We start from the raw sequence: 14,157 nt of genomic DNA on the forward strand, positions 1-14,157 counted from the left end.
AAGTGGGGAGGAAGAGCAGCTGGGGCCTATTCCAGATGCACGTATGCTCAGAGCTGTTAGGAGAGGAGAACAACTGAGGACAAGGAGTCAACTTGGGAAGCAAGGCACATGTGGACGCTGAATGGCCCCTCCCCGGCTGGGGAATAAATAGAAGGAAAGGGGAGTGGTGGTCGTAGGAGACAACCGTTCGTATTTCTGAGGATTTTGCTCATTGTGTTTCGTGCCACAAAGACTGCTTGCCAGAACTTAATTTTCAGCTTTGCGGCTGGGAGCTCACAGCCTGGCAATTATCGCAAGGAACTGATAAGGTCTTTTACTGCAGTTAACTCTTTGAAGGACTCTTGCCTGGACTTTTCGGTGTATGAATGCCATTAATTCACAGGAGATAAATAAAGAGGGGTTTTTCGTGACAAGGAGTCTGTTTCTTGTTTCTGCTAAGGCTGGATCAGAACACATGTAGATCAGTGGTGGGTTTCAAAAATTTTTACTACTGGTTCTGTGGGTGTGGCATGGCTTGGTGGGCGTGGCTTGGTGGGCATGGCAGGGGAAGGATACTGCAAAATCCCCATTTCCTCCCAATCAGCTGGGATTCAGGAGGCAGAGAATAGATGGGGGCGGGGCCAGTCAGAGGTGGTATTTACCGATTCTCCAAACTACTCAAAATTTCTGCTACCGGTTCTGCAGAACTGGTCAGAACCTGCTGAAACCCACCTCTGACATAGATACCAAGAGGCAACTCTCAATCATAAATCAAAGTGCCAGCTCTGTGCCAACTTGACTGCAATAAAGCCTTACTGAATGCAGTAATGCACGTGGACATCAGAATAGTCATACAGAACATGGTGCTTAAAGTGTATGTATGTTTGTTTGTTTATTTTACAAAACAAAAGAGCCAGTTCGATGTAGAGATTAAGGCATCAGGCTAGAAACCAGGAGATTATAATCTTGCCTTAGGCACAAAGCCAACTGGGTGATATTGGGCTTGTCATCTTCTCTCAGCCCTAAGAATTGTAAACTACTTCTGGAAAACCACAAAAAGCTGTAGAATTTATCCAAGCAATCTCTGTGAATCTGGCATGCAGAGTAGCTATGCCCTGTAACATATCCAGAAAGTGCAAAATTGGATGTGAAATGAGTCATTCACAAGTGGGTCTCCAAAAGGAGAAGCATGTTAACAGCAAGCAAGTCAGGCTTTCTTTCTGACAGGTCTATCCATCTACAATATAACACGATGCTAGGTGTTCTTTGCAATGTTTAAAATAATAAGAGGTTAATGCAAAACAAGATTCATTAAACTGTAAAAGCTAAAGGGGTTGAGAATTAGCAGAGGGACATGAAATGAGTATAATAGAGCTGTAGCAGGACTGAATTGATAGATTAATATCCCGAGAATGCCCCAAAGAACTGAACAAGTGTTTTGATACTAAAGATCCTGAGAAATTGAAAAATAAGTTTTAAAAATTAAAAGAAAAAAAAAATCTTTTCTTGGTTTTGAAGGCCCTACAACAGGGGTCGGCAATCCGTGGCTCTGGAGCTGCATGTGGCTCTTTCATCCCTCTGCTGCGGCTCCCTGTTGCTGGTCAGCTCCACAATTGATAGGGCTTTCGGTTAGGACAGGTAGAGGAAAAAGGATGCCGCACCAGGAGGAGACTATGGTGGGGGAACCAACTTCCAGTCGGCAGAGGAAAAAAGACACCGTGCTAGGAGGAGATTATGATGGGGGAACTCGACTTGCGGTCAGCTCCAGAATTGAATGGGGGCTTCCAATTAGGACCTTTGTGGCTCTTTGAGTGTTTAAGGTTGCCGACCCCTGCCCTACAATATGGGCAAAGCCAAGATTCTTTTTGGAGGCTGTTCCATCACAGAACCTTTCCATTAGCATTTTTAATAAGAGTCATTTATTTGTTATTGATTTGTTAGTTTGCTTTCCCACCTGCCCATCAGAAGCCCAAATTGCTTCCATGGGTCTCCCCTTTAATTTTTAATCCTCACAACAGGCCTGTGAGGTAGATTGTACAGATGGGGCTGAGAATGAGTGGCTGGCCCAAGATCACACCAGGAGTTTCCATGTCTGAGGGTGGACGTTTAGTCAAGGGGGTCCCTAATGAGAGAATCAGAGTTGATATTCAGCCGGTTTGAACCGGTTTGTCTGAACCGATAGCGGAAATTGCAGATGGGACTGCCCTCCTGCTCCCCCACCCCCTTCCCGCTCTATGCCATACTATTTAGGCATGTTTTTGAGGCCAGGTCCATGCATAGACGGCGCACGAACCAGCAAAGCACATGCGCAGAAGACCGGGCGCATGTGTGGGCGGGGCTTGCACACTCACATTTGCAAACCGGTAGGGAAAGTAAGTGAATTCCACCCCTGGAGATCATGCAGAACTTGGTGTAACCTCCAATTCGTCATAGTGTTGGCAAGCTGTTGTGATAAAACTGCCAAGAAAATTGCAGCTGGGCTGCAAGAAATCTATATCATTAAGAATTACGGAATTACAGGACCACGGAGGTCAAAACATTCTTCCCTCCCAGTTCCAGGGATGAAATCTACTTACCTTCCTTACCAAATTAGAAGCGCAAGTGCTACGCGCGCACACTTTCTACACATGCGCAAAGCCTTGTGCGCATGCGCAGAAGGTAAAAAAACATTACTTCCTGGTTAAAACCAGGAAGTAATGACACCTGGGCAGCAATCGCTACCGGATCGCCGAACCACAGGGAAAAATCGGTACCGGATTGGGCAATCTGGTCCGATCCGGGAGCATTTCACCCCTGCCCAGTTCATTTTCTTACGGTGCAAATGTGCGGATACTATTTTTTTCTTTTTGCTTTAATTTATATGCCGCCCTTCTCCAGAGACTCAGGGCGGCTTACAATGCATTAAGCAATAGCCTTCATACTTTTGTATATTTATACAATATTTATACAAAGTCAGCTTATTGCCCCCACAATCTGGGTCCTCATTTTACCTACCTTTGAAAGGATGGAAGGCTGAGTCAACCTTGAGCCTGGTGAGATTTGAACTTGCAGTAATTGCAAGCAGATGTTAATAACAGTGCTTTAGTCCACTGTACTACAGGCTCTATTCCTGCTTAATGCCTCATCTGGTTTAATTCTCTTAATTTTAATTCTTCAAACAAAAATGAAACAAAACCTCCCCTCAAAATTATAAATTCTCGATGATCACAATGACTCTATCTGGATAATAACAGTAGACATTTAGCTTCTCCTCTTTTGGGGGAAGATTACTTCTATCTTTATATTAAACCAAGTTTAACAACTCATGGGAAGCTGCTGTTAAAAAACAACCTCCGATTAGGCCATGTTACCACTGGAGTCCTCCCTCCCTCCCAGCCCCATATTTAACTTACGTCACAGAGAAATATAATTCCAGCAATAAATGAGGTACTGTAGAATAAACATCGCCAACTGCAAAAATAAAATGAATGTTAGGACCAAGGAGTTTACATGCACACAGAAGAAGATGGTCTTCTCACCATAGCTAGGAAAGTAGTACTGCCTGTTTACCCATCTCTTTCTTCCTGCATTAATTTGCCTCGTCGTTATTATTTACAGTGATTTGAGCCACTTTTAAGTCTAAGTGCAAAATAAGTCAGAGTACTCACAGAGAATATTTATAGCTCAGGGTTGAAATGTGGGGGTCCGTGGTGCTCTCTGAGCTTGGTTGTTTTCTTGCAGACATTTCATTCCCCAAACTAGTTAGCATCCGGGGTGGGGCTGCTGGGGATTCGCAGGGGTTCGGGAGAACCTCTAGCTAAGATTCTGTGCCATTCGGAGAACCCCCAAATCCCACTCCTGGCTGGCCCTGCCCACCCCACCCCGCCCCTCCCAGGAGTCCCCCCGCGGCCCATTTTGGATGCAGGTAAGTGCAGGGCACATGCGGAGGCTCAGGGAGGGTGAAAAACGGGCTTATCGGAAGTTTGGGAAGACCTCCAGAGGGCCTCCAGAGCCCGGGGAGGCTGTTTTTGCCCTCCCAGAGGCTCGAGGAAAGCCTCTAGAGCCCGGGGAGGGCAAAAACGCCCATCCAAAAACGCCCGTGGTGCAGGAGACCGACTAGGCCACACTCACCATGGCCACACCCACCCAGCAAGTAGGCAGAAAACCCCTCCCTAAAATTTTTGAAGCCCACCCCTGGTTAGTATCATCAGTGCTAGCTAGGCAGCTAACTAAGTAGTACTGATCAGGGGTGGGTTCTAAATTTTTTTACCACTGGTTCTGTGGGAGAGGCTTATTTTGTGGGTGTGGCTTGGAGGTCATGTGACTAGGTGGGCGTGGCTAGCTGGTCAGAGTCATTTCTGGAAGGTCCTCACACTTACGACCAGTCCTCGCACTTACGACCTGACTCATTTGTTTGCTTTTAACACTGATCAGCTGTAGGGCAGCCCTTGGAAGCCCCGCGGCAAGAATTTAAACAGGTTTTTTCCCTCTAGTCATCAGCTGGGACTCAGGAGGCAGCAATAGATTGGGGGTGGGACCAAATAAAAGGTAAGAATAACGTGGGTGGGTGGGTGGGTGGGTGGAAGGGCGGGGGGGGAGAACCGGTTCGGTGGTGTCATATCGTCACCGCTATCGGCTCGGTCGAACCGGACCAAACCGGGAGGAACCCACCACTGCTCCAGAGCCTGGGGAGGCTGTTTTCGCCCTCCCAGAGGCTCGAGGAAAGCCTCTGGAGCCTGGGGAGGGCAAAAACGCTCATCCGAAAACGCCCGTGGTGCAGGAGACCGACTAGGCCACGCTCACCATGGCCACACCCACCCAGCAACCGGGCAGAAAACCCCTCGCTAAAATTTTTGAAGCCCACCCCTGGTTAGCATCATCAGTGCTAGTTAGGCAGCTAACTAAGTAGTACTGATGATGTTATCTAGTTTAGGAAATGAAATGTCTGCTAGAAAATAACCAAGCTCAGAGAGCAGCAAAGACCCCTCAAGCTTTAAATGATTATGTCACTTCATTACAGGAATAAATTGGCATTTATTAATACACACACACACAAGAGGAAGCACAGAATATGGAAATAATTAGAACAGAAGAATAAATTAATTTCTAATCCTCATATTCAGACTGAGTAAAAACTGCCTTTGGAAACTCAAGCTACAGCTTCAGTACAATACAAGATTGGCTGGAGAGGATTAAAAAGTTAAGATGGTGACTGCAATTTTGCAATCGAAACTGTAAGGTAATGTAATCAGTGTTTCTGGAGAATATATGCAAGACAAGGCTCATTGATAACAGGATAACAATTATATTAGCATTATAATTAGTTGCAGAATTAGCCAGATGTTTAGACTGAATTTGACACATTTATTCACCTATCGTCCATCCCAAGGACCTGAGATAGGTAGTTTGATATTATTTATTTATGTTGACTGACAAGAAAGGAAATATCTGGATACACAATACCCAGGATGCCATTAAATGTCAAATTTCTGGCTATTTTTCTACCTGAGATGATTTTTCTTTTTTTTTTTTTTTAGAAACCGAGAATGGAGGCGAGTGGGCTCTTTTCTTACCAAGCTTCCTTGAATTTTTTATGCAGAGTTGGGATTTCTAGGTTGCGTCTTCGCCTGAACCATTTTTCCACCTGGTGCACAGTCCAGTTACACTTTTTAGCTAGTTTACGTGTTTCTGACTGCAAGGTTGGAGAAAGAAGGAGGGAGAAATTAGTGATGACACACGCTGGAAGTCACGTAATCAAAACAAGCATTGCAGCTTCTATGCCAAGGGGGAGGAGGGGGAGGAGGAGAAGGAAGAGTAGAAGTAGGAGGGGAAGAAAGAGGAGGAGGAGGAGGAGGGGAGGAGGGGAAGGAAAAGAAGGAGGAGGGGAAGGAAGAGGAGGAGGAAGAGGTGGAGGAGGAAGAAAGGAAGGAAGAGGAAGAGGAGGAGGAGAAAGAGGAGGAGGGGAAGGAAGAGGAAGAGGAGGAGAGGAAGGAAGAGGAGGAAGAGGAGGAGGGAGAGGAGGGGAAGGAAGAGGAGGAGGAGGAGAGGGAGGAGGAGGAGGAGGAGGAGGAAGAGATGAAGGAGGTGTCAGGTTTCGAGGTCGTCTCAAATAAATTGCATTTGAAACAAAGTCTTTGAAGAAAAACTCCTATTTATTAAGCACGACATTCTAGATCTGACTCCATAGAAGCCAACAGTGACTTCCAGACCCAAAACCCTCCCTTTCTGTTCCCCACTCCCCTGCACTCATTGGCCATCTCCCAAGTCATTCTACCCCTAATCTACCACTCCAGCTCAAAGGAATTTCCCCCCTCCCATCCCATCTCCTAGGGGATATTATCTCCAGGGAAAATAAGTAGGTGAAAAGTCAAACGTCCCTTTCCAGACGCCTCCACTTCTCCTTCTTATGTCAGCACTAGAGTAAATGCAGGTTGAAGTGCTGACAGGAGGAGGAGGTCACTGACCATCCTTCTCAAAGAGCAAATGTGTTTGCTAGATTAAAAAATGTCTCGTGACACTAAAAGTTCCAAAAACTACCCATCATTGTTTTAAAAAAGCACTATATACAAACCAAGAAATGCTAATGGTTTAAGCTTTCACAGACTGGAGATTATGTACAGAGAAGAGCAGAAAAAAGACTAGGGAGTGACATGATAGCAGTGTTTCAATATTTGAGGAGCTCTCACAAAGAGGAGGGGTGGGGGTCTCAACCTATTCTCCAAAGCACCTGAAGGCAAGACAAGAAGCAATGGAGTGGAGACTATCCAAGGAGAGAAGCAACCCACAATTAAGGAGAAATTTCCTGACAGTGAGAACAATTAATCAGTGGAACAACTTGCCTCCAGAACTTGAGAATGCTCCAAAACTGGAAGTTTTTAAGAAGTTGGACAACCATTTGTCTGAAATGGTACAGGGTTTCCTTCCTGAACAGGAAGTTGAGCAGAAGACCTCCAAGGTCCCATCCAACTCTGTTTTTCTGTGAAGAGCATCACTTTTTTATTTATTTATTTATTTTTAATTTGATTTATATGCCGCCCTTCTCCGGAGACTCAGGGCGGCTTACAATGCGTTAAAACTTTTCTGGTTCTTCTGCTTTTTCAAAGCTGCTCCACCTACTTACAACTCCTCCTGTCATTATCACTTGTGACATAATTCCCAATCAATTGAAAAATGCATCGGGATGCATCTCATTGTGCTGCAAAGGTTTGGGAATTCAACACTACACTAAACACGCCGGATTTACCCACACCTTTCCCATGCCACCCGTTGTGTTGAAACTCTTCCAACAGCTGTTGCCAAGTTGTGTGAAGCAATTTAGTTTGCTCATGCTTAAGATAACAGAATGATCAAGATTAGAACAATTAAACAGTGGAACAGCTTGCCCCCGGAAGTTGTGAATTCTCCAACACTGGAAGTTTTTAAGAAGAGATTGGACAATGATTTGTGTGACATGGTATATAGGGTTTCCTGCTGAAGCAGGGGGTTGGACTAGAAGACCTCCAAAGTCCCTTCCAACTCTTCTCTTCTCTTCTCTTCTCTTCTCTTCTCTTCTCTTCTCTTCTCTTCTCTTCTCTTCTCTTCTCTTCTCTTCTCTTCTCTCCTCTCCTCTCCTCTCCTCTCCTCTCCTCTCCTCTCCTCTCCTCTCCTCTCCTCTACTTTACTCTACTCTACTATCACCTAAATGAGATATCCACATCAAACACCAACTCTTTCCATAATTCCTCCCCTTCATTCCCTTTAATGCTAAATTTAGTGGAAAGAATATAGTAGTAGAGTCGACTTACAACTCTAATGGAGCCCCAAATTTTCATCGCTCAACAGGACCGTTGTTAAGTGAGCTGTGTCCCATTCTACAACCTTTTTGCTACAGTTGTGAATCGCAACAGCTGTTTAGTGACTCGTGCAGTTATTAAATGAACCTGCAACCTCTACATTGAGGTTGCTTGTCAAAAACCAGCTGGGAGGGTTGCAAATGAAGATGACAGGAACCTGGACAGTGCTACTGTCAGAAATACATGCCAGTTGCCGAGGGGGCCTGGATTTTAATCACGTGACCGCAAGAATGCTGCAACGGTCATATAAATGTGAGAACCAGTACAGGTAGTTCTCAGCGGTTTGCATAGTGACCGTTCAAAATTATAACGGCACTGAAATAAGTGACTTACGACCATTTTTCACGCTGATGACTCTTGCAGCATCCTCCTGGTCACGTGTCTATGGAGATTCTCAGCCATCCAGGTCACGGTAATCCCAAAGATGCTTTTTTCGAGAGGCAACTGGACTTCCTGGTTTTTCTTTGAAGACGTTTCACTTCTCATCCAAGACGCTTTTTCAGCTCTGAAGAGCTCCGAAGAACTGAAGAAGCTTCTTGGATAACAAGCGAAACGTCTTCAAAGAAAAACCAGGAAGTCCAGTTGCCTCTCGAAAAAAACACCTTTGCGCCAATCATGGTCATGTGGTTTACATCAGATACTTGACAACTGACTCACATTAATAACCAGTTTTCAGTGTCCCGGGATCACGTGACCCCCTTTTGCCACCTTTCAACAAGCCAAGTCAATGGGGAAACCAGATTCATTTAACAACCGTGTGACTAATTTAGCAACTGCAGTGATTCCCTTAACAAACGTGGCTGTCAACTCGCAAAGCATCCCTGGACTGCTCTTGAGTTGCCATAGCCCAGGGTGGATGGGAAACTGGTGAAACACATGGCAGCCAAAGACAGATGCACATCCCATGCTTATCTCTCTCAAGGTTGTATCCCAGGGTTACCTACAGCAGCTGGAGAGGAGTGATCTCTATAACCTATGAAATTGCTTTGTTGGCTAATGTGATTGATGACACACTCTGGGGGAGAGGGGAAACAGGGTCATAATCGGGGCATAAATAATGTAGGGTCAGATCTGGCTTCACTTGGGAATGTGCAGACATGAAGCTCCTATTAAATAACTGGAAGCTTGGCTCGAGACTCATGATTTAATTAGGGCATTGGTCAGAACCCTGACAGTGGCAAGAAAAGAGACATAACATGGGGCAAAACTCCCTTTTCCCACGTCTCATTTAGCAACATGCATTCTGGGCTCAGTTGTGGTCGCACGTTGAGTGACTGTAATAAGTCACTTTTTTTTGTAACTTTGAACAGTCACTAAATAAATGGTTGTAATTTGAGGACTACATAAAGGAAGGGACCTCTAATGAAAACCACTTCACATCCTTACTCTCATCCAGGTGGTGATGAGTCAGAGTTCCAACCCATTTTCAAATTTTGACTCAATGCAAGGCAGGTGAAACTCCATACAGTTTCCTACAGCTGAGAGCTGGGATGCTCGCAGAAGCTGGGATGACAACTTTTTGGGCCCTCAAATGAATTATGCAAATATGAAATTTGTTAGCTTGTTAGTTTCAATAACAATGCTTTCATTATCAAAGATAAGATTTGATTTTATCAGTCCAGGGAAGCTGTGGCAAAATGTGCATAGACTGGATGGATATTTCCCAACGATGTGAATAGGTGTGAAATTTTACTGTACATCCCAGTTCCGTTTAGCTTTAGCAACAATGAGTACAAAAGGAATGACCTAATGCCTAATAGTAAGTATCAGCTGGGACAAAATGGGGAGGGGCTTTGACAGGAACATGGAATAATAAAATTGGAAGGGAACTTGGAAGAAAAGCAGGCGGACCCAGATTGAATTTCCCTAAGTAGGAGAAACTTTGCAGAGTCTCCGGCTTTTTTTTAACTTCTTGGTCCTGCTCTGAGACATCACTTGCTCCCTGTTTGCACAACTCTCCCAGACCTGATTGATATAAGTTGGGCAGTTCAGCCTGGGAAGCCAGTCCTTGTAGAGACCGTTGCAGAAGCAGATTGTTGGCCTAAGGCCATTAGAGTTTAGTTTAAGTTTATTTTATTTGTCAGGCATATATAAGATAACAGGTAAAAGTATAAACATAATTTGAATACATGAAAAGAGTAAGTAAAATGGAATATTAGGACAGGGACGGTAGGCACGCTGGTGCACTTATGCACGCCCCTTACAGACCTCTTAGGAATGGGGTGAGGTCAACAGTAGACAGTCTAAGGTTAAAGTTTTGGGGGTTTGGGGAAGAAACTACAGAGTCAGGTAGTGCATTCCAGGCATTGACCACTCTGTTGCTGAAGTTGTATTTTCTGCAATCGAGCTTGGAGCTGTTTACCTTGAGTTTGTATCTATTATAAGAGCCTTGGTGGTGCAGTGGACTAAACTACTGCTGTTAAAGTAGTACTTAGCTGCCAGCTGCCTGCAATTACTGCGAGTTCAATTCTCACCAGGCTCAAGGTTGACTCAGCCTTCCATCCTTCCGAGGTAGGTAAAATGAGGACCCAGTTTGTGGGGGCAATAAGCTGACTTTGTATAAAATAGAACACCGCTCAGGGAGGCCCAAAAAACCCTACTAAGCAGGTATCTACAAAAGTATGAAGGCTATTGCTTAATGCATTGTAAGCCGCCCTGAGTCTCCGGAGAAGGGCGGCATATATAAATCGAATTAATAAATAAATAATAAATAAATAAATTATTTGCTCGTGTATTGTTGTGGTTGAAGCTGAAGTAGTCATTGATAGGAAGGACATTGTGGCAGATAATTTTATCTACTATGCTTAGGTCAGACTGAAGTCAGTGTAGTTCTAAATTGTCTAAGCCCAAAATTTGGAGTCTGGTGGCATAAGGTATTTTATTGCAGTTAGAAGAATGGAGGACTCTTCTTGTAAAATATCTCTGGACTCTCTCAATTGTATTAATGTCCGATATGCAGTGCGGGTTCCAGACAGATGAGCTGTATTCAAGAATTGGTCTTGCAAAGGTTTTGTATGTTTTTTAATCTGAATTAGTGGGTTCTGCAAACCATAGTAATTTTGCTTGGTTAAACTCTAGACTACTGAAATGAAGGACCAGGGGTGCCATGATGGCAGTGTTCCAGAATTTGAGGTACTGCCACAAAGAAAAGGGGAGGTCAACCTCTTCTCCAAAGCACCTGAAGGCAGAACAAGAAGCAATGGATGGAAACTAATCAAGGAGAGAAGCAACCTGGAATTAAGGAGAAACTCCCTAACAGTGAGGACAGTTAACCAGTGGAACGACTTGCCACCAGAAGTTGTGGGTGCGCCAACACTGGAGATTTTTAAGGAGAGATTGGACAGTCAATTGTCCAGAATGGCATAGGATCTCTTGCTTGAATGGGGGGTTGGACTAGGAAACCTCTAAGGTCCCTTCCAACTCTGTTATTCTGTAAATCTAAATAAACTGATCAGTGGTGGGTTTCAATTTTTTTACCTACCGGTTCTGTGGGCGTGGCTTGGTAGGCGTGGCATGGCTTGGTGGGTGTGACTTGGTGGGTGTGGCAGGGGAAGGATACTGTAAAATCTCCATTCCAATCCCACTCCAGGGGAAGGATACTGTAAAATCTCCATTCCCTCCCCAATCCAGGGGAAGGATACTGCAAAATCCTCATTTCCTCCCGATCAGCTGGGACTTGAGAGGCCAAGAATATAGATGGGGGGCGGGGCTAGACAGAATTTTTACTACCGGTTCTCCAAATACTCAAAATTTCTGCTACTGGGTCTCCAGAACCCCACCTCTGAAACTGATGGATTTTGATAGTAAGAGTTGTGATTCTTTACTCATCTTAGTTAGATAATGCTCAGCTCTGTTGCAATGAAGAAAGGTTTGTGAGACAGGGCTCCCCGGTTAGCAAAAACACCTGAAAAACACCACTTTGTTGTGAGGGCATGTATAACGGTGTGTTTTTGCATGCTGTTTCTTTATGCACAGAAATGTAGTGTAGTCCTTATTAACACTTAACACTTTATTTAAAAGTCTGTAGAGATTCTCAGTCTTCCAGGTCATGGTTGTCCCAAAGGTGCTTTTTCAGGAGGCAATTGGACTTGGATTTGCATCCTTTGGAACCAGAAGCATCACTCAGGTGACCCTGAGGACACAGATAAACCTCCAAGTGCCTCAACAACCCTCTAAAACAGGGGTGTCAAACTCAATTTCATTGAGGGACACATCAGGGTTGTGTTTGACCTTGGGGGGGGGCAGGAGGGCAGGGTGGGCATGGCCAGCTCAACGTCACTCGTGTCAGGGGCACCTGTGGTGGCCCGAGCATTCTGCCAGCAAAAACGGGCTCCTGAGCTCCCTTTTCAGCTGCGACGGCCTCCTGCAACCCTTTGCCAGCAAAAAAGGAGCTTGGGACTCTGTTTTCGATGGCAGAGGCACCATGGGCCGGTCTTTTGCTATTTCCAGGATGGCCCTGCAGGCCGGATCCAGGACTTGAGTTTGACACCCCTGCTCTAAAAGGATGCAAATGACCAGCTGTCTGCAAGGAATACAAATATTTCCATTCCCCATTATCCCGACTATCCTGTCAGAGCTGAAGACGTTTCTTGGATGAGCAGGTAGAAGCCATGCAGAGGTGGGATTCAAATTTTATAATTAGCAGTTCTGTGGGCGTGGCTTGGTGGGCGTGGCTTGGTGGGCATGGAAGGGGAATGATGCTGTAAAATCTCCATTCCCTCCCCACTCCAGGGGAAGGTTACTGCAAAATCCCCATTTCCTCCCGATCAGCTGGGACTCAGGAGGCAGAGAATAGATGGGAGCGGGGCCAGTCAGAGATGGTATTTACTGGTTCTCCAAACTACTCAAAATTTCCGCTACCGGTTTACCAGAACTGGTCAGAACCTGTTGAAACCCACCTCCGAAGCCATGGCTAAGAGAGCCTTACACACCTTCAGCTGATGTACCACTTGCATCCATTCTTGGAATGGGAGACCCTGCTCCCTATGCCCTTGTAATTTCTGATTTAGGCTACTGTAACACGCTCTATATAGGGCTGCCCCTGAAGAGTATTTGGAAACTTCAATTGGTGCAGAATGTGGCTGCACAGGTAGTAACTTGCAAGTTGGAAGGAGTACAATTGTATTGTGCATGGATCACTATTCTCCTACTGGAACGGTTTCACGTTTCACATATTATTCCATTTGATGCCGGTCATTAACAAAACAATAATTTAACTTAATGCAACAGCTAATTAGACTTAACATGGCCCTAAAGGCATGTGAACGCTAAGCGGGATGTAATATTAATAATGTATTCCTAATGCTCTTGCATAATGGTGGGAACAGGGTGGAGAGTGAAAGTCTACATCTACAAATAGCAAGAGCACTTAGATTTATATACTGCTTCACAGTGCTTTACAGCCGTCTCTAAGTAGTTTACAGAGTCAGCCTCTTGCCCCCAACAATCTAGGTCCTCATTTTACCCATCTCGGAAGGAGGGAAGGCTGAGTCAACCTTGAGCCTGGTGAGATTCGAACTGCCAAATTGGAGGCAGCTAGCAGTCAGCAGAAGTAGCCTGCAGTACCGCATTTTAATCGCTGTGTCACCATGGTTCATATTGCTCAAATAAGAATAGATTTCCTCATTAGTAGTCCTGACATTAAGGCTTTCCTTTTGCAGAATAACCTGAACTGATTCTACAGAATATTTAGCTGTACGGACATATCCTTTTTGAGATGTTCTGATTGGAAAGGGCTTTTGATGATGAGTAGATTAGTTTGGGGACAGTGGGAGAAAATAATGGGATAACAACTGAATATATCAATAATATGATGTGGGTCATTTGAGAAATCCGCTCCTGGGCTGGCAAGTTGCATATATACATTTTAGAATAGAATAGAAAAGCAGAGTTGGAAGGGACCTTGGAGATCTTCTAGTCCAACCCCCTGCTTAGGCAGGAAACCCTATACCACTTCAGACAAATGGTTATCCAACATCTTCTTAAAAACTTCCAGTGTTGGAGCATTCACAACTTCTGCAGGCAAGTTGTTCCACTGATTAATTGTTTTCACTGTCAGGAAATTTCTCCTTAGTTCTAAGTTGCTTCTCTCCTTGATTAGTTTCCATCCGTAGCTTCTTGTCCTGCCCTCAGGTGCTTTGGAGAATAGCTTGACTCCCTCTTCTTTGTGGGAGCCACTGAGATATTGGAACACTGCTATTATGTCTCCCCTAGTCCTTCTTTTCATTAAACTAGACATATCCAATTCCAGCAAATGTTCTTTATATGTTTTATAAAGAAGAGAAGAGAAGAGAAGAGAAGAGAAGAGAAGAGAAGGGAAGGGAAGGGAAGGGAAGGGAAGGGAAGGGAAGGGAAGGGAAGGGAAGGG

At 44.8% G+C, this 14,157-nt stretch overlaps 1 protein-coding gene across 1 annotated transcript in view; it reads right to left on the bottom strand.

Annotated features, from left to right (window-relative positions):
• The window catches only part of CERS3 (ceramide synthase 3), a 36,928-nt gene that overhangs the window by 19,757 nt on the left and 3,014 nt on the right, over positions 1-14,157 (bottom strand). Inside the window, exons 3-4 of the mRNA XM_070953630.1 lie at positions 5,532-5,650; positions 3,372-3,429 (exon numbers count right to left, since the gene is read on the bottom strand). Of these exons, the coding sequence (XP_070809731.1) occupies positions 3,372-3,429; positions 5,532-5,650 (177 nt within the window). The remainder of the gene's footprint in view (positions 1-3,371; positions 3,430-5,531; positions 5,651-14,157) is intronic.

The sequence above is a fragment of the Pituophis catenifer genome, unplaced genomic scaffold, assembly GCF_029215685.1.
Source record: "Pituophis catenifer annectens isolate HBS135680 unplaced genomic scaffold, rPitCat1.0.hap2 SCAF_14, whole genome shotgun sequence".
Classification (NCBI taxonomy): Eukaryota; Metazoa; Chordata; class Lepidosauria; order Squamata; family Colubridae; genus Pituophis; species Pituophis catenifer.